A 26,073-nucleotide genomic window follows, 5' to 3' on the forward strand; every position below is an offset into this window, starting at 1 on the left:
GGAGTAAAGTAATATTGGAAGGTGCAGGCCCGATTTTCTATTGCATTTTTGTATTAAAATATTAACCCATTTATCGGCAGATTTGTAATTTTGATGCCACCATAGAGGAAATCGTCCATCTCTTGTGCTATTGGTAACACCAGAGCTAAAATTCTGACTCTAGTGACAATTGTCTACCCAGTTAAAGTCACAATTCTTATTTTTCCAGAAATGCAGGGACCTTGATGACTGATTAAGCCTGTACATTGCCCTTGACCTCAGCACCCTGGGTCCAGATCAATCCCATCTGACTTGAACTAAGCGCGTCTTTTTTTTATATAGTTCTAGAAGTAACAGAAAGAGTAGACGAGGGTAATGTAGTAGATGTAATTTGTTTGGATTTTCAAAAGGTCTTCGATAAAGTACTGCATAGACTTATGGCCAAGGTCAGAGCATGTGGTGTCAGGAGACAAGTAGCAAAATGGATAGCAAGCTGCCTACAGAACAGAAACGAGAGAGTAGGGATTAAGGATAACTGCTCAGACTGGGAAAAGATAGGAAGTGTTCCTCCACAAGGTTCGCTGTTGGAGCCACTGTAGTTCACCATTTACATAAATGATTTGGACTCGAATTGGAAGTACAATTTCAAAATGTGCAGACAATGCCACAGTGGTGAGATTAATAGTTAATACTGAGGGAGACAGTGACAAAATACAGGAGGACAATAATAAATTTTCAGAATGGGGGGTTAATTGGCAAATTTCTAATAGATAAGTGTGAGGTATTATATTTTGATAGGGAGAATAAGGCAGCCATATATTCCTTTGATAAGAGGAAATGGGATAGAGCAGCAATGGAATCTAGGAGTACAGACATAGAAATCACTAGAAGTAACTAGACAGTTTATTAAGGCCATTAAAAAAAAAGAAGCAGAACAAGCACTGGGCTTCATTTCCAGAGAGAGAGAATTGAAAAGCAGAGAAGTTATGTTTAACTTCTACAGAGCCTTGGTTAGACCACACGGGGTTCTGTTCTCCATGTTATAAAAAAAAGAATATACTGGCACTTGAGAAGGTGCTAAAAAGATTCACAAGAATGATACCAGGACGGCGAGGATATGCTTATTGGGAAAGGCTGAACAGGCTGGGGCTCCCTTCTCTAGAAAACAGAAGGCTGAGGGGTGACCTAATAGAGCTCTTTAAAAAAAAAAAATATTAAGGGGCTTGATGAAGGTAAACATAGAGAGAATATTCCCACTTGTGTGGTGAGACCAAAACTAGTGGCTGGGGCTGTCTTCAGTGTATTGTAATTTTAAGATAGTCACCAGTAAATCCAATAACATATTCAGGAGAAACCTCTTTATCCCAAGAGTGATTAGGATGTGGAACTCACGACCACAGGGAGTAGTTGAGGTGAATAGTATTGATGCATTTAAGGGGAAATTAGTTAGCACACAAGGGATAAAAGATTAGAAGGATCTAGGGTTAGATGAAGAGGAGTGGCAAGAGGTTCATGTGGAGTATAAATAGACCAGTTGGGCCAATGGTCCATTTCTGAGCAGGAGGCTGTATGGAATTCTATTTATTATAAAATCTCTATATGAAATTAGTTGGACAGTCAATTCCTATTTATTGCCTCAAAACAACTGCAATTTAGCACAAATAGGCTTTATTTATGATCTCCCTTGGGAAAGACCGAAAGGAAGGGTACTGTGGGAAATGTTTAAGTTCAGCTCAGTCTGGTGCACTGTTCTAATGAGGTTTGATCCCTGTCCACAGGAAAGTCTGCAGCAGAGTGACACTTTGGGTTTTGGTGGGTGTCACTGCTACTGATCTGGACTGTCTGATGTTAAGTAATTCGGCTCGGGGAATGTTACCATTTTAGGAAGGAATAAAGCGTAATTTAAAGGCGTGCAAGCAATCAATGCAGTGTTTGTGATGGAGTTACATTTTCATGACGCAATTAGTGTTGTCCCATAACATTCTGATGACATTGAGATATTACATTGGAAAACATAGTCACAGAGCATAACCTCGAATTCTAAAAAGGACAGCCCCCCCTTAATTAAATACTAAAAGTATCTGAGCTTCATTGTAAAATTATCCATCAGACTATCCATTTGATTTGTTTTTTTAATTAAATTAATTTAAAATGTTTCAAAAATCTTGGTTGTAAATTTTATTTATCATTTAATCATTTAAAGAAACTGTCCAGACAAATAAATGGTAATCAAAAACAGATCATGACAAAAATTGTTCTATCTGTAACAATTACTTTTCTAACCTGGACTGACATGATTTTATAATTTGGATATGTTCATTATTTCTACAATTTTATGATCTAGGAAACTTAAATAAAAGCTATTAATGCAGATTTTTATTTATTTACAGAGGCAAAATTTACAAAATGTGCAAATACCATATTGTTTAACGCATTTCTCAATAAATCTAGGATATGAAACATTAGTCTCTGAGGAAATAAGAATATATCAGTATAAAATATTTAGGGCGGCACAGTGGTGCAGTGGTTAGCACTGCAGCCTCACAGCTCCAGGACCCGGGTTTGGTTCTGGGTACTGCCTGTGCGGAGTTTGCAAGTTCTCCCTGTGACTGCATGGGTTTCGGCCGGGTGCTCCGGTTTCCTCCCACAGCCAAAGACTTGCAGGTTGATAGGTAAATTGGCCATGGTAAATTGCCCAAGGCGTAAGTAGGAGAATTGAAGGAAGATGGGGATGTGATAGGGAATTTGGGATTAATGTAGGATTAGTATAAGTGGGTGGTTGATGGTCGGCACAGACTTGGTGGGCCGAAGGGCCTGTTTCAGTGCTGTATCACTCTATGTATCTAAAAGGAAAAGTTTAAGATTTTGGATTTGTATTATAGTGAAAGACAATCCTTCAAGCCAACTGACAGAACTGCTGCAATGAATAACGTATGTTAAAACCACATTGGCAGCAACAAAGGGTATTATTTAATCCCCAAGGAGGGCAGGAGTTAAATAAATGAATCCCAACCTGCCTACTTCTGGTTTTATGGGAAGCCGGGGGCAGGGCGGGCCACAAACCCACTCTCAGGAGGCAGGTTGGTCAATGTAATAATGTAAGGAGGCTGCATACCTCCAATTTAACTTACTTTTAGTTTTAATGCCTGTGGGCCATGTTTCCTGGGCTTTGGTAGAAACCTGGCAGCTGAAGAGAGGTGTGACAGGCTGGATCCATCAGATAAGTGCCTTTCCAGCACTGCTTGTGGGCCAGGAGGAACAGGAGTGTTTTCCTCCCGCCCAGCAAGCTTACCTCCGTGCGATTGGACACCTGTGATTGGCCGACACCCCCATTCCCCTCCTCATGTCTGACTTAGTTCAACTCCTCTCCCTGGCTGCCTCCCCTGCACCCACCTCTGCTAACCTACCTGACAGACAGATGAACTGCCAAGCTGCAGCTGGGAAACTTGTTGAAATAATTCAAGATGGGGCCTGCCATTAAATTCAGTAGGACATGCGGGAAACCCATGTTTCCAGGTATTCCCAGCCTCAAATCCTCCTCCACCACCACCACTACCCCTCCCCACCCCACTTCACATCAGCTCCCCTCCTGCCTTGCAGTTATTATCAGGGTTAAAAGACCCATTGCTGCTGCTTTCTATTCGTCTTATTCACCAGGTTATTGTTGCCCTTTTCTCATAAAACCTAACATTCAGAGGCAGATATTGCCCCTTTCTCCTTCAATTGTTGATCTGTGTTTGTTTTATCCTGATTAATGTGTGAGAACTGGTGTTTACTTTCAACTCTACTCTGATTCTAGGCGAGAACTGTGAAACCTTCCGGGACACGTGTCTGCAGGGGAACCCATGCATGAACGGTGGGACTTGTGAGAAGAACCAATGCTGGTGTCCAATGGGATATACTGGATTGTATTGCGAGCTAGGTACAGACTGAGAGAAGGGTTTCATCACAATCCCATCTCCAACTCTTCAGTATCTTAGAGCCATTTAAAAATGTTTTATAAATCCTGAAGGAAATGTTGGTCTAAGATCTAATCAATGATCCTCATAAGAGTCTCTTTAATGTTTTGACAAATGTAAGAGCATGTTTGATATAATCTATTTTAATTATTGTTATGCAGATGCTTTCAGAGTTGTGTTGTTGAGAAGTTATCTCTGAATGGTACATCTGTTTAGTAAAGGAGAACCTTACTGTAGGTTGATATTTATTTAGCCACTCAGGAATTTGACTATTATGGACAACAACTTGGATTTGTACAGTCCCTTTAACATAGAAAAATCTCTCAGGATACTTCACAGAAGAGTAATGAGACAAAAATGAACACCGAGACAATGAGAAGGGATGATTGAAAGCTTTGTGAAAGAGATGGGTTTTAAGAAGGGCCTTAAAAGATGAAAGGGAGGCAGAGAGAATTAAGAAGGAGATTGGAAAGCATGGGGCCTAGATAGCTGAAGGCATGGCTCTTAATGCAGTGTGAAGGGAGTGGAGAATGAACAGGAGGCCAAAGTTGCAGGAAAACCGAGCCCTTGGAGGGTTGTATGGCAGAGAATGGGAGGTAACGATCATAAAGGGATATAAGCACAAGGAAGAGAATTTTAATGTTGAGGTGTTGGAGGATGTAGTGGACAGTTGGAGACATGAGAGAGAATTGTCTTGGTGCCCACTTCGAGTAGAGCCCTATACCTGCCATGACCATCTAACAGGAACTTGGGTGTGTACTGCTCATGACTCTGCTCATTCCTGGGCAGTAGATCAGAATTTCTGGCCTGCCCTCTCAGTAGGAAAGGTTGGTCCTCACTAGCTGAGGCTCGTCAAATCCTCCCCTTAATTTGCAGGATTTTACAGAGTGCTTAAATTCATGTTATCTTTTAATAATCATTTTTGCAATCTGTTTGATTTCCTATTAGGCTTTTCATCTGTTGTATTCACAAAGGCTGAAGGGGGCAAAGTTGGTTGATGTCACCCAAAGTTAAAACTAATTGAGAGTATGTGCCAGTGAAAAAGTTAAATGGTACCTTCTCATTTAGGATTTTCCAAGTTCAAAAGCTAGCAGATATAATTTTTCCACCTAGTTTCACAGCAATAAATGGTGTCTGACACTTTGCCCTTCTGTTGCGGCGCTGTAATTATACATTGAACTTTTAATAGCCATTGAAAAGAGACAGTTAAAATCTCACACAGTTATTCTCAATTAAGTGCCGCAGTCAGGCACATTGGCTGCATATCAGAATCTCGGGGAAATGCTGTACACACAATTCCCCGACCACTCATTGACATGATTAAAAATCCATGTGCCAGGTTGCCTGAGTTTCTGATCTCCTCCAGTTGCAAGGCCAACTGCAGCAGTGCGAAATTGGAACATAAGTGTCTCCTTTCACACACTTGCCACTTGTAGATGTGAAAAATAAAGAAAGATTCAACTGATTACTGCTGCCCTCAAATGGTAAACTTTCTACGTATCATCTAGTTGTTTCCCAAGTGCTGAGGGCCCCTCTCTCTCTCATTCTGGCAATTATACCTAAACATAAAGTATTGTGATTATCTCTTAAGTGGAATGAGTCTGTTTTCAGTGAGTCAGGTGTAGCCTACGATCAGTTGTCAAGTATCTTAGTCAATTGCCCTGCCCTCTCTCCAAGTGAGATCAGATCGGTTGCACTCGGAACTTGCTAGTGATCACTTACTTTTGTCATTATTGACCACTTTGAAGAGGGCTTTCGTAAGAGCAAATCATTATGCCAACCCTGTTCTTCCTGCAGTCACTGGGAGAATTCCAGTGCGAACAAAGGTCAGTGAAAGGTCTCGGTGGTGAGGTGATGCAATGTTTCAACATCCCACCACCATTAGTCATAGACTCCCCATAGTTCTTCTCAGAGCAGAGCTGGGCATTTTGATCACAAGGAACATCAGATGATGAGTCACCCTGGGCTACTGTTATAAAACCTCCTAGCAAAGCAGTCTGAAAGCTCAGAACTGCTGTGACTGCAAACATCCGACAGTTAACAGCCACCGCTTCCCTCCGCCTGGAAAATGGTACAGGAACTGAAACATTGTGATGAAAGAGATGTTAAAGGCATTATAGATCCATTCAGATTTTACCAGGAGGTTCGCCCAAAGTAATTGTACTGATTATGCCGAAAGTTGCTTCTGTCCATTAATTACTGATGATTAATTTTGCTAAAACTCTTGGTGAAGTTTATCAGTTTGCACAACACTGCTCAGTTGTCATTAGTTCTCAGGTAATAGGGCTGTTTGTTCAAGGTGATATGCTGTTAGTAAAAGCAAAATACTGCGGATGCTGGAAATCTGAAATAAAAACAAGAAATGCTGGAACCACTCAGCAGGTCTGGCAGCATCTGTGGAAAGAGAAGCAGAGTTAACCTTTCGGGTCAGTGACCCTTCTTCGGAACTAGATATGCTGTTAGTCCTTTGACAAAGGGAAGGGCCAAAGGAAACCATTCAGTGGGGAAAGCGTGTCTCTTTTCAGGACATGTGAGCTCTCCCACTCAACACGTTTTTGTTGTTCCTGTGCTCAGTAGCTAAAGAAGAACTTGCATTTATACGACCCCTTTCACGTCCTTGGGAGGTCCCAAAGCTGCTCACAGCCATTGAAGTATTTCTGACTTGTAGTCACTGTTGTAATGTAAGAAACAGCAGCAGCCAGCCTGTGTGCACAGCAAGGTCCCACAAACCACAATGAAATAAATAACAAGATCGTTTGTTTTATTTGCGATTTTCTTTTTTTTTTGCTATTTCCCAACGATTATTACACAAATTAGGCCTGTTTTCGCCAGAATTTAGAAGGTTAAGGGGTGATCTGATCGAAGTCTTCAAGATATTAACAGGAAAAGACAGGCTAGATAAAGATAAACTATTTCCACTGGTTGGAGAGTCTAAAACTAGGGGGCATAGTCTAAACATTAGGACCAGTCCATTCAGGAGAGATGTTAGGAAGCACTTCTTCATGCAAAGGCTGGTAGAGGTTTGGAACTCTCTCCCACAAACAGCAGTTGAAGCTAGAACAGTTGTTAATTTTAACTCTGAGATAGATTTTTGTTAAGCAAAGATGTTAAGGGATATGGGCCAAAGGATATGGAGTTAGGCCGCAGATCAGCCATGATCTCATTGAATGGCGGGACAGGCTCGAGGGGCTGAATGGCCTACTCCTGTTCCTATCTTCCTATGTTTCTATGATTTCCTGCATAAATTGGAAGGGGACACAGCCATGGGATTTAAAGGAGGCCTGGGAATTACAAATTCTGGGGCAGTGGGTGGGTTTCCAACTCTACCACAAATGCACCTGACCGACACCTGTCCACAGTTAAAATTGCAACCTGCGCCTTCTTCACAAAGTTAGGTTTCTGAATTTACAGAGTGATATATTGCTTGCATTTACTTCTACTTTGATGCGATTAAGTAACAATATCAGTTGCCATATCAGTCGTTTGCACCTGCTCACAGAAGATCAGTTATTAACCGTGTGGCATGAATGCTCCATCATCACCAAAGAATGCAGATTTCAGGCAAGAGTAAGTTCTGGAGTTGAAATGGTGACATATGGAACACTTCAGGAGGCTGTTGGAGTTATTTTTCTGCTGTCCTAGGAAATTTAGATAGAATTAGAAGGCAGCAATCACCTTAAACAAGACGCCAAACAAGTGCTTGATATTTTTAAAATCATTATAATTACACTGCATTCAGTAACTGGCACATCCATTGTCTGGGAATCTCGACCCAAAGCATTTGGACCCAACCACAATCCAGTTAGGACATAACAATCTTGTTGTAAGGGTAAGTGTGCTTAACATTGTTCTTCAGGAATGGACCTTTGGCAATCGACAGTACTCAGATGAAACTATGTAAATGTTTCCTGTGCAGATTCTGGAAAGCCAGTTAGTGAAGGATGATATTGGAGCCAATCTTTACTCAGTCTTCTATTTATTTACAAAGTGAAACATTACAAGCATACATCTCCTAACTCAACCACATCACGGTTTCAGTAAGTGTCTCTTCATATCTGCTCTAGTGAAACCCCAATTAATCCCTCCACCTGCATATAATTAAACACAATCGATATACAATTAACAGGTCATGCAGTTTTAACATTGGTGTCATCCAAACTGCACAGATTTGAAGAATCAGGATTGACCAGGGCTGGGACAAAATGGCTGATCATTTATGATCTCTCGCTCTCCAAGTAGTTCTGTGAAATATATCTTACTGTACTATCGCAGGTGAGATCTGTCATCCTGGATGATTGATAATCCATCAATTCCTTGTGAGATTGCACTATCTATTTCCCCCTCTTTATTTATTTCTCAGGATTTGTTCCCAAAATCTGATCAGAGATGGCAACTGTGATCCTGATCATTCCATATTGACCAAGCAAAACACAGTTTGGTGATTACTGGATTTCAGCGCTAACCAAAGCTCTATGCCACTCCCATAGCGCTAGTGGAGATGAGAGGCCAGAGACAACTATTCTCAACTCTCAGTTTCCATTTGATGCTTTTGACTTTTGAGGAATGTCTTGTTAGCAAAGATTTTAATCCATAACATCCAGGAAAACCTTGAGTTTTGGTGCTAACAATGCTGATTTGAAAAACCATGCCCCTGAAATTCCAGGGGTTGCATAGGTCCCATTTCTTTTATTTTATTTGTTCCTGGGATGTGGGTGTCACTGAAAAGGCCAGCATTTATTTCCCATCCCTAATTGCCCTTGAGAAGGTGGTGGTGAGCTGCTTCCTTGAACCGCTGCAGTCCATGTGGGGAAGGTACACCCACAGTGCTATTAGGAAGGGAGTTCCAGGATTTTGACCCAGCGACAGTGAAGGAACGGGATATAGTTCCAAGTCAGGATGGTGTGTGATTTGGAGGGGAACTTGCAGGTGGTGGTGTTCCCATGCAGCTGCTGCCCTTGTCCTTCTAGGTGGTAGAAGTCGTGGGTTTGGAAGGTCTGGGAGAGTGAGAGAGACTACATCCAGGAGGCATATCAGGAGGAGTTGGTCCCTTTAAGCCCCCGCTACATCTTTGTTTGAGACCTGCATGAAAGTCCCCAACCTTTAGTCGAATAAAGTCACTGATCCTGGGAGGGATCAATTACCTTGTCTAGACTTTCAAAAAATTATTTATTCTTTGCACATTTGGGTCTCATGAGGACTCTACCCTGACCTTCTAAGGAGGAGCAGCTGCTGATGATCTCTTAGAGGCTCCTATATACCACCACAACTATGTAAATGCGCCCATCACTGGGAATTGGTATGGGTCTTCAACCTAGGGGTGAGGGTGGGCAAGAGCTCTGTCACACTTAGACTGGCAGTGCAGGGTCCAAGCATCTACATCTTCCTGCCTTTTGGTTCCAGGGTAACTGTTGGGTTGTTATTTTGTTCTATTGGAAATCTTTTCTCCCATCAATGCCTATCACTGGGTTCACTAACAGCTGATTCCAGCTGCAACTTATCAAACTCCTTTAGCAACAGGAAACCCTTCGGAAGAGCTTCTGATGGCATCCAGACTTGCGGAATAGTAAAACTTTTATTTGTCCAACTAGTTCTTGACTGCCATATCTAAAGTAATCATTTTTACATGATCTCAAATGATTTGCTTAGAAACCTCCTGACTCCCCAAAGCCTGTCCACCATCTACAAGGCACAAGTCAGGAGTGTGATGGAATACTGTCCACTTGCCTGGATGGGTGCAGGTCCAACAACACTCGAGAAGCTCGACACCATCCAGGACAAAGCAGCCCGCTTGATTGGGGCCCCATCTACCACCTTAAACACTCACTCCCTCCACCACTGGCGCACTGTTGCAGCAGTGTGTGCCAGCTAAAAGATGCACTGCAGCAACTCGCCAAGTTTCCTTTGACAGCCCCCTCCAAACCTGTGACCTCTCCACCTAGGAGGACAAGAGCAGCAAATGCTTGAGAACACCACCACCTTTCAGTTCCCTCCAATCACACACCATCCTGGCTTGGAACTATATCGCCATTCCTTCACTGTCGCTGGGCCAAAATCCTGGGACTCCCTTCCTAACAGCACTGTGGAGTATCTTCAGCACATGGACTGCAGCAGTTCAAGAAAGTGGCTCACCAACACTTTTTCAAGGGCAATTAGTGATGAGCAATAAATGCTACCTTGCCAGTTGCTCCTACATTCCATCAATGAATAAAGAAAAAAGTTATTTGAATTAGCAACTTATTTCTGTAGGATGTGTAACAGGTTTCAAAGATGTCGAGTTAAGTTTCTGGTCAGTGACCCTCCCAGGATGTTGGTGGGAGATTCAGTGATGTTACTACCACTGAACGTCAAAGGGCAATGGTTAGGTTCTCTCTTATTAGAGATCATCATTGCCTGACACTTGTGTGGTGTGAATGTTACTTGCCTCTTATCAATCCAAGCCTAAATGTTGTTCAGCTGTTCCTGCATGTGGGCATGGACTGCTTCGTTATCTGAGGAGTTATGAATGGGACTGAACACTGCAATCGTCAGTGAATATCCTCACTTTAGACCTTTCTTTGGAGGGGTGGTCATTGATGAAGTAGCTGAAGATGGTTGGGTCTAGGACACTGCCCTGAGGCACTCCTGCAGTGATGACCTGGGGCTGAGATAATTATCCTCCAACAACCACAGCCATCTTCCTTTGTGCTAGGCATGACTCCAGCTACTGGAGAGTTTTCCCCCGATTCCCATTGAGTTCAATTTTGCTGGGGCTCCTTGATTCCACACTCAGTCAAATGCTGCCTTGATGTCAAAGGCAGTAACTCTCACTTCCTCTCTGGAATTCAGCTCTCTTGTCTACGCTTGGACCAAGGTTGTAATGAGGTCTGGAGCCGAGTGATCCGGGCAGAACCCAAAATGAGCTTCGGTGAACAAGTTGTTGCTGCGTAAGTGTGGTTTGAAAATATTGTCAGACACCTTCCATCACTTTGCTGATGGTTAAGAGTAGACTGATAGGGTGGTGATTGGCCGGATCAGAATTGTAGCTGTACTGGAACAACTTGGCTTGAGGTGCAGCTAGTTGACTATTGATTAGAGATACAGCACTGAAACAAGCCCTTCGGCCCACCGAGTCTGTGCCGAACATCAACCACCCATTTATACTAATCCTACACTAATCCCATATTCCTACCAAACATCCCCACCTGTCCCTATATTTCCCTACCACCTACCTATGCTAGTGACAATTTATAATGGCCAATTTACCTATCAATCTGCAAGTCTTTTGGCTTGTGGGAGGAAACCGGAGCACCCGGAGAAAACCCACGCAGACACAGGGAGAACTTGCAAACTCCACACAGGCAGTACCCGGAATCGAACCCAGGTCCCTGGAGCTGTGAGGCTGCGGTGCTAACCACTGCGCCACTGTGCCGCCAAGGAGCACAAGTCTTCTGCACAAATCTGTTCTGTATCTATCCCATTTAACATGGTGGTAGTGTCACACAACACGATAGAGCATGTCCTCAGTTTCAAGATAGGATTTTGCTCAAGGACTGTGCGGTGGTCACTCCTACCAATACTGTCATGGACAGATGCATCTGTGATAGGTGGTTGGTGAGGACAATATCAAGTACGTATTTCCCTCTTGTTGGTTTTCTCACCACCTGCCGTAGTCCCACTCTAGTGGATATGTCCTTGAGGTCTCGGCAGCTCCGTCAGTAGTGGTGTTACCAAGCCACTCTTGGCGATAGACATTGAAGTCCCCCAGCCAGAGTGCATTGTGTGCCCTTGCTACTCTGTGATTCTTCAAAAGTTGTGTTCAACATGGAAGAGTACTGATTCCATCAGCTGAGGGAAGGCAGTACATGGTAATCAGCAGGACGTTTCTTTGCCCATGTTTGACCTGATGCCATGAGACTAAATATTGAGGACTCCCAGGGCCACTCCCTTCTGACTGTATATCACTCTGCACTGCCTCTGGTGGGTCCTCTCCCAATGGGAGAGGACATAGGCAGGTATGGTGATGGAGGAGTCTATGGCGTTAGCTGAAATGTGTGATTCTGTGAGTATGACTCTCTGTCAAACTGTTGCTTGCCTTGTCTGTGGGACAGCTCTCCCAATTTGGAACAAGTCCCTAGATGTTACTGAGGAGTCTTTGCAGGGTTGACTGGGCTGGTTGTGTTCATTAACATTTCTTCTCCCCCAAGCTAGGAGACCTAATGATGTACAACAAGATACGGGCTTGTTAATGACTTTATTTACGCTTACACAGGGATGTCTGCTGTTACTCCAGCACCAGAATGGCACATGGAGGGTAGTGCGGGTAATGTCATTTAGTCTGTGTTGACCTTTAATCTAACAGGAAGTGGTGATGGTGTCTAATTTAGCATGATTCCTAGTCCTATTTGCCTATAATCCCATTTGTAACATTTGTTTGTTAAATGATGCACTGAAGCCAGAGGGGAGGAGGGAAATCGATATTTTTCATGAAACATGATGAATTTCTGGCCGATATGCTACTGCATGCTTCGGTCCTAGACAGTTGTTGATTGACTGACTGACTGACAGAAATGTTGCCCAACTGCAGTCCTGATATAGAGAGCATTGTCCAATATTTTGTCTGAATTCAGCTTTCAATGAGCCTCTTTGTGCAGAGCAGCAATTGAAAGAGGACTTTTATTTTTGAGGACCTTAGTTTTATCTGGGATTGCCAACTCGAGGTGGACCTACTCATGGCAGATTTTTCACATGACCTTCTACCTCCATTCAGCCAAACAGCCTTTTATCCCCATCTCCAATATTTTTAAATGGAAATAAAAAGAAACACTTTTTCATAACCAACCTCCCCGCCCCTAAATGTTTCTCCCAGAATGCTCACAGCAACTTCCAGGAAATTAATCTTGAATTCCTGGAGACTTCAGGAAGGTTGGCAACCCTAGGTTTGTCCGAGTTTTTCTTTCCCCTGTTGGGTTGATGGTAATCACACACCTTCCTTCAGATGGGAGGATGGTCATGACCTTCCCCATCAATGCTATCATTGACTGAATGAATTGCAGTGAACAGAATTTGAATATGATGGACTGGATGAGTTGCTTCACTCACTCCCATCATGGACTGTGTTGGGAGTGGTCATTGGGTTCGAGCCCAGGTCTTAATCTCAACCCTGGGAAGTGTACATGTAGTCACCTGAGCTACCAGATCACCATGAAGGGAAATATCATCAATAGTTTGCTGCATAAATTATTACTTAAAAATTTAAAGGTAATCGTGCTTATGGGTTGGATACGCACTCTGAAAGCTGCAGCTCAATGTACGAAGAAGTGGTTTGCGTTGTAAACTTGAAAATGGAGTGAATAAAGAAACGGTGAGGAAGAGATGGATAATAGTTTGTAATTGATTTGGGCTTGAGGGGAAGCTCAGAGCCCAAATCCAATCCTGTAGTGCATCATTTAGCTTTAATCTCGATCTGACCACATACTAACATTTTCATATAGTGTCTTTAAACCATCTAATGGAATAAAACCCAGTCCAATGTTATACACCCCATGTTATATAAGTGTTGAGGGACAAGGAAGAGAATATTTAAACAAAAAAAAATAATGTATCTCCTGTTGAGGATGAAGTGTTTTGATGGTTCAATCATCCACCACACAAACATTTTCAGCTGAGGACTGGAAGACTGACTCCGATATTCACCCCTGGAGCATGTGCTGAACGGCACGGTCTTTCTTCGGGTAATGTACTTCTGGGGCAAATAGGATTACAGATGGACAACTTCAGCTGGAACTCATGTCCTTTACTCCTTGTCTCTCATTGCTGGGTCTTCATAAGGACACAAGAAATCCATACAGAAGTTGTTCAAGGCACTATATGAAAGAATTCCCCAATAGTTTTAACAAAATTAACCCTTTCACCCATAGATAATAGTTGGTGATACTCCTGGATTGCAAATTCTGTTAAATGTTTACCAGAATTTACACATCCACTGATAATTGGATTCAAATTGTGTACAGATTTAAACATTTTAATGAAAGCACAATTGATGACATGTTTAAGTTAGTGATGGGTGATGGTGTTAAATTTTTAAAATGTGTTTATCATTCAGTGAGGAAACTATTTAAAGTAGCAAATAAACCATTTTTCTGTCTTATAGGAGAACAGCTTGAAAAGCCTGCTTGTAATTGTTTATCTTCCCTCCCCAGATGGAGCTTAAAGGCTAATTATTGAGAAGCGTATTCAGTAGCGATGGTTGCATCTAGAGTAATGGACACCAGGGAGTGATCACAAACATTCAGTTAGATTGTAGGGTTCAGTTGATAGACATAGCAAGTCAAAGCTCCTGCAGTTATTAAAAGAACAATAACATTGATGTCAGTATTTGATATCTGTTATTTTGATGCCAGGAATGGGTGCCAGCAGGGACCCAGTCTGCTGGTATAGTCCATGTGCCCATGATATCCAGTCTCACAGGGGGAATGAGCCTCTATTGTCATTGTTGCTAGTTGAACAAAAGCTCTTTTATTACTAAAATGCTCCATATTCAGTACACATACTATTGTCTGATATCTCTGCTTTTACAGGAAGGATTGTTTTTCAACCTGTTAAATTAGGAAGCAAGAAAAAAAAATTGCATTTCTGTAACGTTTTCACACCTTCAGGATGTTCCAAAGCCTTGTAGTAATTTTTGAAGTATAGTCACTTGTAATTTCGGAAATGTAGCAGCTAATTTATGTACAGCAAGCTCCCAGAAACAGCAATATGATAGTGACCAGATAATTGTTTTTAGTGGTATTGATTGAAGAATAAATATTGGCCAGGACATTGGGAGAACTCACCTGTTCTCTTTGGAGTGGTCAAATAATTTTTTTTTGCATCCACCAGAGAGGGCAGAGAGGACCTTGGTTTAACGTCTCATCCAAAAGACAACACTTCCAACAGTCCCTCAGTTCTGCACTGAAGTGTCAACCTATATTATGTACTCAGGTCCCTTGAGTGGGGCTTGAACCCATTATCTCCTGACTCAACAATGCGAATGCTTACGACTGAGCCATAGCCAACATCTTATGAGGGTAAAACAAGGAATTATAATCTAACCTGTAATATGTATTACAATATCTATAGGAGGCATTTTGGAGGCATGTCAGATCTCCTCCAGGAATTACAAGGCTTTATGCCTTTGAGTCATAGTGTTATACAGCACAGAAACGGGCCCTTTGGCCCATCTTGTCCATGCCAGCCATCAAGCACCTATCTATTCTAATCCCATTTTCCAGTACTTGGCCCGTAGCCTTGTATGCTATGGCATTTCAAGTGCTCATCTAAATACTTCTTAAATGTTGTGAGGGTTTCTGCCTCTACCATCTCTTCAGGCAGTGCATTCCAGATTCCAATCACCCTCTGGGTGAAAAAAGTTTGCCTCAAATCCCCTCTAAACCTTCTGCCCCTTACCTTAAATCTATGCCCGCTGATTATTGACACCTCCGCAAAGGGAAAAGGTTTCTTCCTATCTACCCTATCTATGCCCGTCAAAATTTTGTATTCCTCAATCAGGTCCTCCCTCAGCCTTCTCTGCTCTAAGGAAAACAACCCTAGTCTATCCAGTCTCTCTTCATAGCTGAAATGCTCCAGCCCAGGTGAATCTCCTCTGCACCCTCTCCAGTGCAATCACATCCTTCCTATAGTGTGGCGACCAGAACTGTACACAGTATCCCAGCTGCGGCCTAACTAGCGTTTTATACAACGCCATCATAACCTCCCTGCTCTTATATTCTATGCCTCGGCTAATAAAGGCAAGTATCCCATATGCCTTCCTAACCACCTTATCTACCTGTGCTGCTGCCTTCAGTGATCTATAGACAAGTACACCAAGGTCCCTCTGTACTCCCTAGGGTCCTACCATCCATTTTATATTCCCGTGCCTTGTTATTCCTCCCAAAATGCATCACCTCACGCTTCTCAGGATTAAATTCCATTTCCCACTGCTCTGCCCATCTTACCAGCCCATCTATATCATCCTGTAATCTAAGGCTTTCCTCCTCACTATTTATGACACCACCAATTTTCGTGTCATCTGCGAACTTACTGATCATACCTCCTATATTCATGTCTAAATCATTAATGTACACTACAAACAGCAAGGGTCCCAGTACCGATCCCTGCGGTACACCACTGGTCACAGGCTTCTAATCGCAAAAACAACCATCGACCATCACCCTCTGCCTCCTGCCACTAAGCCAATTTTGGATCCAGTTTGACAAATTACCCTGGATCCCATGGGTACTTACCTTCTTGACCAATCTCTCATGCTGGACCTTATCAAAAGCCTTACTGAAGTCCATGTTTTACCCTCATCTACACATCTAGTCACCTCCTCGAAAAAGTTAATCAAATTTGTTAGACATGATCTCCCCCTGACAAAGCCATGCTGTCTATCCTTGATTAATCCCTGCCTCTCCAAGTAGAGATTAATTCTGTCCCTCAGAATTTTTTCCAATAGTTTCCCAACCACTGATGTTAGACTCACTGCCCTGTAATTACCTAGTTTATCCCTGCTACCCTTGGTACCACATTCACTGTCCTCCAGTCCTCTGGCACCTCTCCTGTAGCCAGAGAGGATTTGAAAATTTGTGTCAGAGCTCCTGCTATCTCCTCTCTTGCCTCACATAACAGCCTGGGATACATCTCATCTGGGCCTGGAGATTTATCCACTTTTAAGCCTGCTAAAATCGCTGATACCTCCTCCCTTTCAATGCTAATTTGTTCAAGTATATTGCAATCCCCCTCCCTGATCTCTACACCTACATTGTCCTTCTCCACAGTGAACACAGATGAAAATTAATCATTTAAAACCTCACCTACGTCCTCCGGCTCCACACACAGATTGCCACTTTGGTCCCTAATGGGCCCTACTCTTTCCCTGGTTGTCCTCTTGCCCTTAATATACTTATAAAATGCCTTGGGATTTTCCTTTATCTTGCCTGCCAATGTTTTCTCATGCCCCCTCTTAGCTCTCCTAATTACTTTTTTAAGTACCCCCTACACTTTCTATACTTCTCTAGGGCCTCCACTGTTTTCAGCCTTCTGAATCGGTCATAAGCCTCCTTTTTTTTTCCTTATCCAATCCTCTATATCCGTTGATATCCAGGGTTCCCTAGACCTGTTGGTCCTACCCTTCACATTTACAGGAACATGTTGGTCCTGAATTCTCTCTATTTCCTTTTTGAATGACTCCTACTGGTCTGATGTAGACATTCCTACAAGTAGCTGCTCCCAGTCCACTTTGGCCAGATCCTGTTTTATCATACTGAAATCTGCCTTCTCCCAATTCAGGACCTTTATTTCCGGTCCATCGTTTTCCTTTTCCATAACTACCTTAAATCTTACAGAGTTATGGTCACTATCCCCGAAATGCTCCCCCACTGAAACTTCTACCACTTGTCCGGCTTCATTCTCTAAGATTAGGTCCAGTACTGCCCCTTCTCTTGTAGGACTTTCTACGTCATCCATATGTGGCAATAAATATAACCGTGGCCTACCAGTGTGGCAACTCCTGAAACCCCTTAGTGGTGAATTCATAGCCTTTGTGTCCAACGTTGATAAGCCTATTGCTTGTTCTTTGTTAGGCAAGTTCTCTTTTGCTTATCTAGACTTGATTCTTGGAGTTCCTGTGTCCTCTATGTTTAGTGTGGGATTGAGCTGCCCGTTCCTTTCACACTGGTTTGCAAAAATGACCCTCACTCGCCCACAGAAAGCTGGCCCACCTCATGGGCATTTTTCCTTGAGTTGACCATTTCATATCTTGATCACTTGTGGTGTGAAGAATATTCTGTCATTTCTCATCGGTGTTCCTAGAAAGTAAAGCATACAGTCATAAAATTCTAGAGATCTGAGCACAGAATCCAGGCTGACGCTCCAGTAGTACTGAGGGAGTGCTGCACTATCGCAGGTGCCATCTTTCGGATGAGACATTAAAACGAGTCCCATCTGCCCCCTTCATGTGGACATAGAAGATCCCATGACACTATGTGAAGAAGAGCAGGGGAGTTCTCCCAAGTGTCCTGACCAATTTTATCGCTCAAACAATACCTGAAACAGGTTATCTGGTCATTTATCTCATTGCTGTTCACTGGAACTTGTGTGCAAATTGGCTGCCCCATTTCCCTACATTACAGCAAGTGACTACACTTCATAAGTATTTTGGTTGTAAAGCACTTTGGGATGTCCTGACGTGAAAGCTTCTATATGAATACAATTTTTCTTTTACCCCTCAGCCACCATCACCACATAGCAAGACATTAACACAGTTAATATGAGGAAGCTGAAACACCAATATCACTTGCAACCATGTCCAGTTACTGGTGTGATCCATTTGTTCTTTCCCTGGTCCTTCCCCTTGGTGACATTACATCCTTGATGTCTCCTGCTACATAATTTAATGCTGTTATTAAGAGGTACCATGGTGGGAGAGGGAAGTGGGATGTCAGCTCCTGGGTAGCTCTGAGGGATCCCTTGCAGGGAAGGTGCAGGGGGGGGATGCTCCTTAACACAGTCATCGACTTAGCTTTTAAATGTGTAGCAATATCTGGAGATTTGGTGTGTGGGTGACCTCCAGTTTTCATTCTTTCTGTTCTGCTGTTTGCTTCCTTGGTCTGCAATGAGAAGGCTGCAACCAATGATTAGGTTTGATTTTTATCATGGGGCGGGGATGGGAGGGAAAGTGTCACCCACAGAGAGTTCAGCAGGTTGCCCAGGATAATTTGAACTCCCAGGCCTCAATTGATTGTCTCCTGCCAGGAGGGACATCAGGGCTGGCAGGTGGGAACAGAAATTGGATTTGGAGCCTGATCATTCGAGGGACCCATGGGAACAGTCCCCCAGCCTGAAATTAGTGCTGGGAAGTGGGGATGCTGACACTGAGAAGGAGAGGCCAGGCCAGGGCTCGGGGGGCAGGGAGAGGCCAGGCCAGGGCTCGGGGGGCAGGGAGAGGCCAGGCCAGGGCTCGGGGGGCAGGGAGAGGCCAAGCCTGGGCTCGGGGGGCAGGGAGAAGCCAAGCCTGGGCTCGGGGGGCAGGGAGAGGCCAGGCCTGGGCTCGGAGGGGCAGGGAGAGGCCAAGACAGGGCTCAGGTGGCAGGGAGAGGCCAGGTCAGGGTTCCGGGGGGAGGGAGAGGCCAGGCCGGGGCTGTGAAGTCCCTAGGACTTCATGCAAAGCGGGGTGGGGGTACTGCAGTGATTGATTGGGTTTTCTTGTATCATCGAAATGGCACAGGGAATCCAAGATTTGCAGGGTTTACATCCGTCGATAAAAACAAGTAAAGGTTTTGGTATTGGGTCACAGCCAAGGAATATACGACAGGTGGGAGGTGACGATCTATTTAATTTGTGATTTTATTATCAGCCTGTAACTCAAGTGTGGGAACGATTGAAATGATCATTCCATACTGTTGATGGGTCTGCACATGGAGGGCTGAATTTTGCTTGTCCTCCGACGTCAGGGGTTGTGGAGGGTGGGCCTGGAAAATTCTTCTGGGCGCGGCCCGCCATGACCCCCAACACCGAGAATATTACCGGCAGTGGTGAGGCCTTTATTTTAATAAAATTAATTGAAATGCATGCAAATAAACTTACCTTGTCCCGGCGGTTGTCCCACGCCGATATTCTGGCCGCAACTCCTGCGCCTTCGGAACTCCCTTCGTAGTTCCAAGGCGTGACACTGGCCGCGGGAGGGGGGAGGAGTGAAATTGTCAGGGCGGGGGGAGCGGGGAAAACACTTTTAGTATTGGCTGAGGGGATGGTGGGAAGGGGTTGAGGGGCAAAGGTAACGAGGTGGTGATAGGATGGGGGGTTTGGAGGGGAGTTCAGTTTAGGAATGAAGTTAATTTTGGTTTTATAGGCCCAAAAACAAGCATTGGGGTGTGGGGCAGGGGAGATGGGTGGTGGGACAGGGCCTCCAGCTTTTATTTAATTTTTTGAAGACAATGGAAAATAATGTTACTTTAAAAATTCAAATGTCTTCTTTGAAAGGGCCTGAAGCCCTTTAAAAATGGCACCTGCGTTGGTGGCGCTGGACGCCATTGCTGGGGTCAGAGCTGCCGTCTCTTCTATGTCATCAGGGGCGGCAGTTCCGCCCCCTCCATTTAAATGAGGCCCCGCGCAAAATATCGAGAGGGCTGGGTGGCGGCCGCTCCACACAGGCGGACTGCCGACTTCAAAACGTGCTGCTGCAGTTGTGGCACGCTAGTAAAGTCCAGCCCAGACTGTGTGTGAGCTGCAGCATATCTGGATTATTGTAGCAGCTGCAGTGAATGTTTGTACAATTCATATTTCATAATAAAATTGTTTTGCAGAAATAGGAGTGCATCTCCTAGAGACAAGATGTTAAAACCTGATCAGAAAAGCTCAATTTCCCCAAAGAAATATTGTTTGACAAATGGCAGCGTAACGGTCCAGTCTAAAGCTCTGATCTCGCAATTGATTTTAAAAGTTCACTGTAAAGTGGGATCTCGTCATATGAAGCCCGAATAGAGCAGGGTCCACCACTGGTGAGGTTTTACCATGGTGAGGAGAGTTATGTTGACTGCACTCAAAGTAATAACACAGTACAGTAATATAATGAGGGCTCAACCACGTTTCATTTAAATTAACATGCTACAAAAGAACATAAAGATAAAAGCCGGTAGTGAGGAAGAGGCATTTTCAGAATTAGTGAATCGGAATAAAATCTCTAATCAACTTGCTTAAGATTGTTCAGTAACATTATTTCAATGAGCCAGTATTGTAGAGAGATCTAGATCAGGTGGATGGCAAAGACTGTAATAACTCTGAACATAATGGTTGTTTTTTTAATTTCAACTTGTGATTGATTGAAAAATAAATCACTAAATAAAAAGCTGCATTGTATAATGGAAGATGTTCTATCACTGTGGCTTCATACCGGTGTAAGTTTTTAATATTACCTCTTTAACAGACTCTCCTGTGCAGTATGGAGCTTTCTTCCATAATGGAGGATACATCGTCTTACCTAAGCAGATGTTCCCGAGGAGGTAAGAATGATGAGTGGGTGCGGAAGTCCGCACTCAGTTCAGGCACCTGCCAGGTCTCCGGTCATGAGTCACGCATCCTGAGGCCACTCACTGAATAGGGCTAGTGATTACAGCTGTAGCATTGCGTGAATCTTTAACTCCAGAACATGGGGGGAGAGTTCAGTAGAACTTTGGACTTAAAGGCTATCAATATCCTGACTTGCTGTCTGTTACGGATTTAAAATCTGCCAGATTTTGATCCCCAGCCCAGGATTAGCCCACTCTGTACTGATCCTGCCATACTTTCTGGGGCCACGGGAAAGGTTCTGTCACTTTAGTAAATTTTTGTTCTCCTCCCAGTCGGGGAGGATGGTCACTCCAAGCTGAGGGGAGGGTGGGGTGCATTTTTGGCAACCCCTCCTCCCCAGTATAAGTATCTTCAGAAACCCCAGTGACCCCCTTTATTCAGGATGTTACCTTTCCTTCAGAGTTCCAGCTCACGACCCAGGATTGGACCCCCTCAATGGGCCTCCATTTCCGTCCTGGCAGTGGTCAGTCTGTCGCCTTTGAATATCATGCAGGCGACTGCTGTTCCACTAGACTGGGGGGTGAGCAAGCTCCCTTCCCCGAGACACGTGCCTCTGATGCAGGTAACCTTGGATGAGTGGGTCGAGGTTCCACCCGACACAAGGCCTGAAGGAAACTAGCTGAGAAGGCCAGTACTAGATGTACCAGGCCTCAAGGCACATTACAGACCAGCTTACAGAAGGAGGACCCACCCCACCAAGAATGGCCATGAACATCACGGACCTTATAACTCAGAGGCTTTTCTTCTCCGTCGGGTGCATTGGGAAGGTATCTTGACGATCGAGGATTTTTGTTTCATTTAAAAACTCTGTGGTTGAATTTTCAGTTCTCCAACTGCCCCTGAAACCATTGAAATGGAGGTTCGTACAGCATCTCTTGATGGTGTCCTGCTCTGGCAGGGAGTGGTAAGTGTCTCAAATAAGTTCTGACAAGTTCACATTAAAAAATCGGGATTTTACGTTTTGTTGAAAATCTTTGAAATTCTGCATTACAAAGAGAGAAAAAGGCCTCTGTCTGTGCTGTGTAACTGAAGCAAAATGTGATGGTTATATTAAAAAAAAAATCCACACTCCCGCATTGACACCCTGCCTGATTTCAGATTAACTGCTGCCACGTAGCTTCCTGGGTCGAGAAATCAGGCATCGAAATGGAGGTGGAGATGCCAGCTCCACAAGGCGAATGCCTTTTCCCAGCACTCCTTGTGGGCCAGGAGTGGCAGGAAGGTTTACCCTAGCCCTTCGTGGAAGGCGTCAGCCATCGTAATGCCAATCGTGTCCTCTACCCCTCTCCCGCCACCTCCCCAGCCAGCCCCTGGTCTGCTGCCTGCCCGAGGATACCAATTGGAGACCCTCTGGACAGTCGCCAGGGCCTCCTGCTGCTGGCTTTCCTGTCTGGCACGCGGCTAACCTGAAAATTTGGCCGCTTGCGGGCGGGAAACGGAAGAAAAATATTGTAATGCGGTCATCCTGTTCTTCTATGCAGCAGCAGCCATTCTCTGATTGCTTTTTTTAGCTCCAACTCCATCTAAAGTATTTGCTTGATTGAACTTTGCTTAACGATCCACAGATTCTGAATTTACTTGGTAGGTTAGGGGTCTTGTTAATGCAGCCCTTCACAGAGAGCCAGATCCCGTAAACTCTCAGGAGCATTGTATCACTTCAGCACCATACAGTTTAAATGCCCGCCATTCGTGCCAACGCGCCCGGATGGCAGTCACTGTATTCATAACACTGGAAACAAGACTAGTCATCAGACCATTCTTGCAAAATTGTCCCCAGGACGTTGACTGTTGAAGAATTCTAAGGTCACATAAAGCTTTGAGACAAATGTACTATTCTGGTGTGGGTTTATCAGTTTTATTCTGGTTTATATGCATTCTAATGGACAAATGTAAAAGATTCAGCAACAGACTCTGATGTAATGATATTACTGCATCTCCAGTCACGGTATTGTACTTTTCTCTGTTTACAAGCCTTCAAACAAACGTGCCTGTCACTTTACCGGGATGACGATACTCCTTTTAAGGGGTCTCGCTTTCAATACATCACAATGGATTTTATGTTAATCGTTAGTATTTCGAGCTGTAATTGACAGTTCTGCCACTACGTTGTACAGTCCCAGTTAAAATTATCCCTAGATATCCAGGGGTTAAATTCCTGTTTGTTGATTTAGATCAAGAAGCAGATGCAACTTAGCCATGAAAAAATTCAAGAATTTTACCCAATCTGCACCCAGAGTAGCAGTGTCACCTTGTAATAGCTGAGCAAATATTATGCAGCTCCTTAATATGACTGAGTGTTTGTTTTGCACCAGCCGGGGAGAAGCTCTGAGTGCACTGACCTTATGGCGACTTTGATCGTGTAAGTGGTGACGGGCTTAATGTTTCACACATGTTATCTATCAATCCTCTTCCTCAGATAGACCTTCCTATTGCCTTCTGACTGCACACGGTCTTTTTACTGATTGTATTCTGTGCCCTTTCAGTTTCAAATATTGCAGTTCCTTTAACATTTGCGGAATGAACCTTGACTCAGTGCTAGCATTCGCACCTCCTGAGTCTGAAGGTTGCAGGTTTGAGCCCTGCTCAAAGCTATCCTGGTGGAGAAAGATGAGAGCTCCAGTCTCTGAACATTTGGTTAACATCCAGTGGGATAATTCTGTCCAGTGGAAGTGGAGTTGTGACCCTGTCCTCCCTCCGATCACATCCCGTCATCTCCCCCCAGCAAGGCGTTGTGAGTTAGCCTGAGGACCTGGCCAGTTTTCAGAATCGGCTGCTTCTGCTGGAATGTTAACCCCTTTAAAGGACTGAGGTGATCTAAATCTCCCCAACAAGGGGAATAAATTACTGGCATCCAAGAACTTTTTAAAATGTGTTGAGAGTTTCTGCCTCTATCACTCTATCAGGCAGTGAGCTCCAGATCCCGACCACCGTCTGGGTGAAAAAATGTTTCCTCATCTCCCCTCTAATCCTTCTATCAACTACTTTAAATCTATGCCCTCTGGTTTTTGCTAAGGTAAATAGGTCATCTCTACTCTATCTAGGCCCCTCATAATTTTAGGCACCTCAATTAAGTCACCTCTCAGCCTTCTCTGTTCCAAGGGAAACAACCCCAGCCTATCCAATCTTTCCTCATAGCTAAAATTTTCCAGTCCTGACAACATCCTCGTAAATCTCCTCTGCACTCTCTCCAATGCAATCGCATCTTTCCTGTAATGTGGTGACCAGAACTGTACACAGTACTCAAGCTGTGGTCTAACTATGTTGTACGCAGTTCTAGCATAACCTCCCTACTCTTATATTCTTTGCCTCGGCTAATAAAGCAAAGCATACCACATGCCTTCTTAACCACCTTAGCGACCTGTCATGCTACCTTTAAGGATCTGTGGACATACATTGCAAGGGCCCTCTGCTCCTCCACACTACCGTGAATCCTTCTATTTATTGTGTATTCCCCTGCCTTGTTGCACCTCACAAAATGCATTAACTCACGCTTCTCTGGATTGAATTCCATTTTCCACTTTGCTGCCCAACTGACGAGACCATCTATATCTTCCTGCAACCTAAAGCTTTCCTGTAAACCACACGGTCAATTTTTGTATCATCTGCAAGCTTCTTTATCATGCCCCCTATATTTGAATCTAAATCATCAGTATAAATTACAGAAAGCAAGGGACTGAATACTGAGCCCTACAGAACTCCACTGGTAACAGCCTTCCAGTCGCCAAAACACCCATCAACCATTATCCTTTGCTTCCTGCCACTAAGCCAATTTTGGATCCAATTTGCCGCACTCCATTGGATTGCAAGGACTGTTATTTTTTTAACCAGTCTGCTATGTAGGACCTTGTCAAAAACCTTGCTGAAATCCATATGGACCACATCCACCGCACTACACTCATCAGACATGACCATCCCTTGACAAATCCATGCTGACTTTCCTTGATTAATCTATGCCTTTCTAACTGATTCCAATAATTTTCCCAAAGCCGAAGTTGAGATAACTGGACTATAATTACTCAAATTATCCCTTTCTCCTTTTTGAAGCAACAGTATAATGTTGCCAGTTCTCCAATCCTCTGGCAGCATTCCTGCAACCAGGGAGGATTGAAATATATGGTCAGAGCCTCCACAATTTACTCCCTTGCTTCTTTTAACAACGTGGGATGTATTGCATTCTGGCTGGCGATTTATCTACTTTCAAAGATGTCAAGCCCTTTAATACTTCCTCTCTTGCAATGTTTATCCCATCCAATATTTCACACTCTTCCTTTTTAACTACAATGTCATCATCAGCTCCTTCTTTTGTGAAGACAACCGCAAAGTATTCATTAACCTTACCCGCATCCGCCTCCACATATAGTTTGCCTTTTTTGTCTCTAATTGGTCCAACTCTTTCCTGAGCTATTCCCTTGCTCTTTACGTACTTATAAAACATCTTTGGATTTCCCTTGATTTTACTTGCCTGTATTTTTCATGCCCTCTCTTTGCTTTCCTAATTTCCCTTTTAATTTCACCCCGACACTTACTGTACTTTTCTAGGATTTCTACAGTATTCTGCGGGGAACATAAAAACTGACTGTAAAGGTTTCTATAGGTATGTGAAGAGAAAAAGATTGGTGATGACAAATGCAGGTCCCTTACAGTCAGAAACAGGGGAATTTATTATGGGGAACAAAGAAATGGCTGACCAACTAAATGCATACTTTGGTTCTGTCTTCACAAAGTAGGACACAAAGATCATACCAGAAATGTTGGGGAACACAGGGCTTAGTGAGAGACAGGAACTGAAAGAGATCAGCATTAGTAGAGAAATGGTGTTGGGGAAATTGATGGGATTGAAGGCCGATAAATCCCCAGGGCCTGATAATCTACATCTCAGAGTACTTAAGGAAGTGACCCTAGAAATAGTGGATATCTTCCAAGATTCTACAGACTCAGGAACAGTTCCTACAGATTGGAGGGTAGCTAATGTAACCCCACTATTTAAAAAGGGAGGTAGAGAGAAAACGGAATTATAGACCAGTCAGCCTGACATCGGGGAAAATTCTAGAGT

General features: G+C 43.8%; 1 protein-coding gene across 6 annotated transcripts in view; it reads left to right on the plus strand.

The window, feature by feature from the left end:
• The window catches only part of hspg2 (heparan sulfate proteoglycan 2), a 528,081-nt gene that overhangs the window by 486,747 nt on the left and 15,261 nt on the right, over positions 1 to 26,073 (plus strand). For 4 of the 6 annotated variants that reach the window (XM_068017554.1, XM_068017557.1, XM_068017558.1 and 1 more), the window contains 4 exons: positions 3,779 to 3,901; positions 12,187 to 12,237; positions 20,878 to 20,953; positions 21,846 to 21,924. In XM_068017554.1, the coding sequence (XP_067873655.1) occupies positions 3,779 to 3,901; positions 12,187 to 12,237; positions 20,878 to 20,953; positions 21,846 to 21,924 (329 nt within the window). The remainder of the gene's footprint in view (positions 1 to 3,778; positions 3,902 to 12,186; positions 12,238 to 20,877; positions 20,954 to 21,845; positions 21,925 to 26,073) is intronic. The other 2 variants (XM_068017556.1, XM_068017559.1) reach the window with 1 other exon arrangement.

The sequence above is a fragment of the Heterodontus francisci genome, chromosome 37 (assembly GCF_036365525.1).
Source record: "Heterodontus francisci isolate sHetFra1 chromosome 37, sHetFra1.hap1, whole genome shotgun sequence".
Classification (NCBI taxonomy): Eukaryota; Metazoa; Chordata; class Chondrichthyes; order Heterodontiformes; family Heterodontidae; genus Heterodontus; species Heterodontus francisci.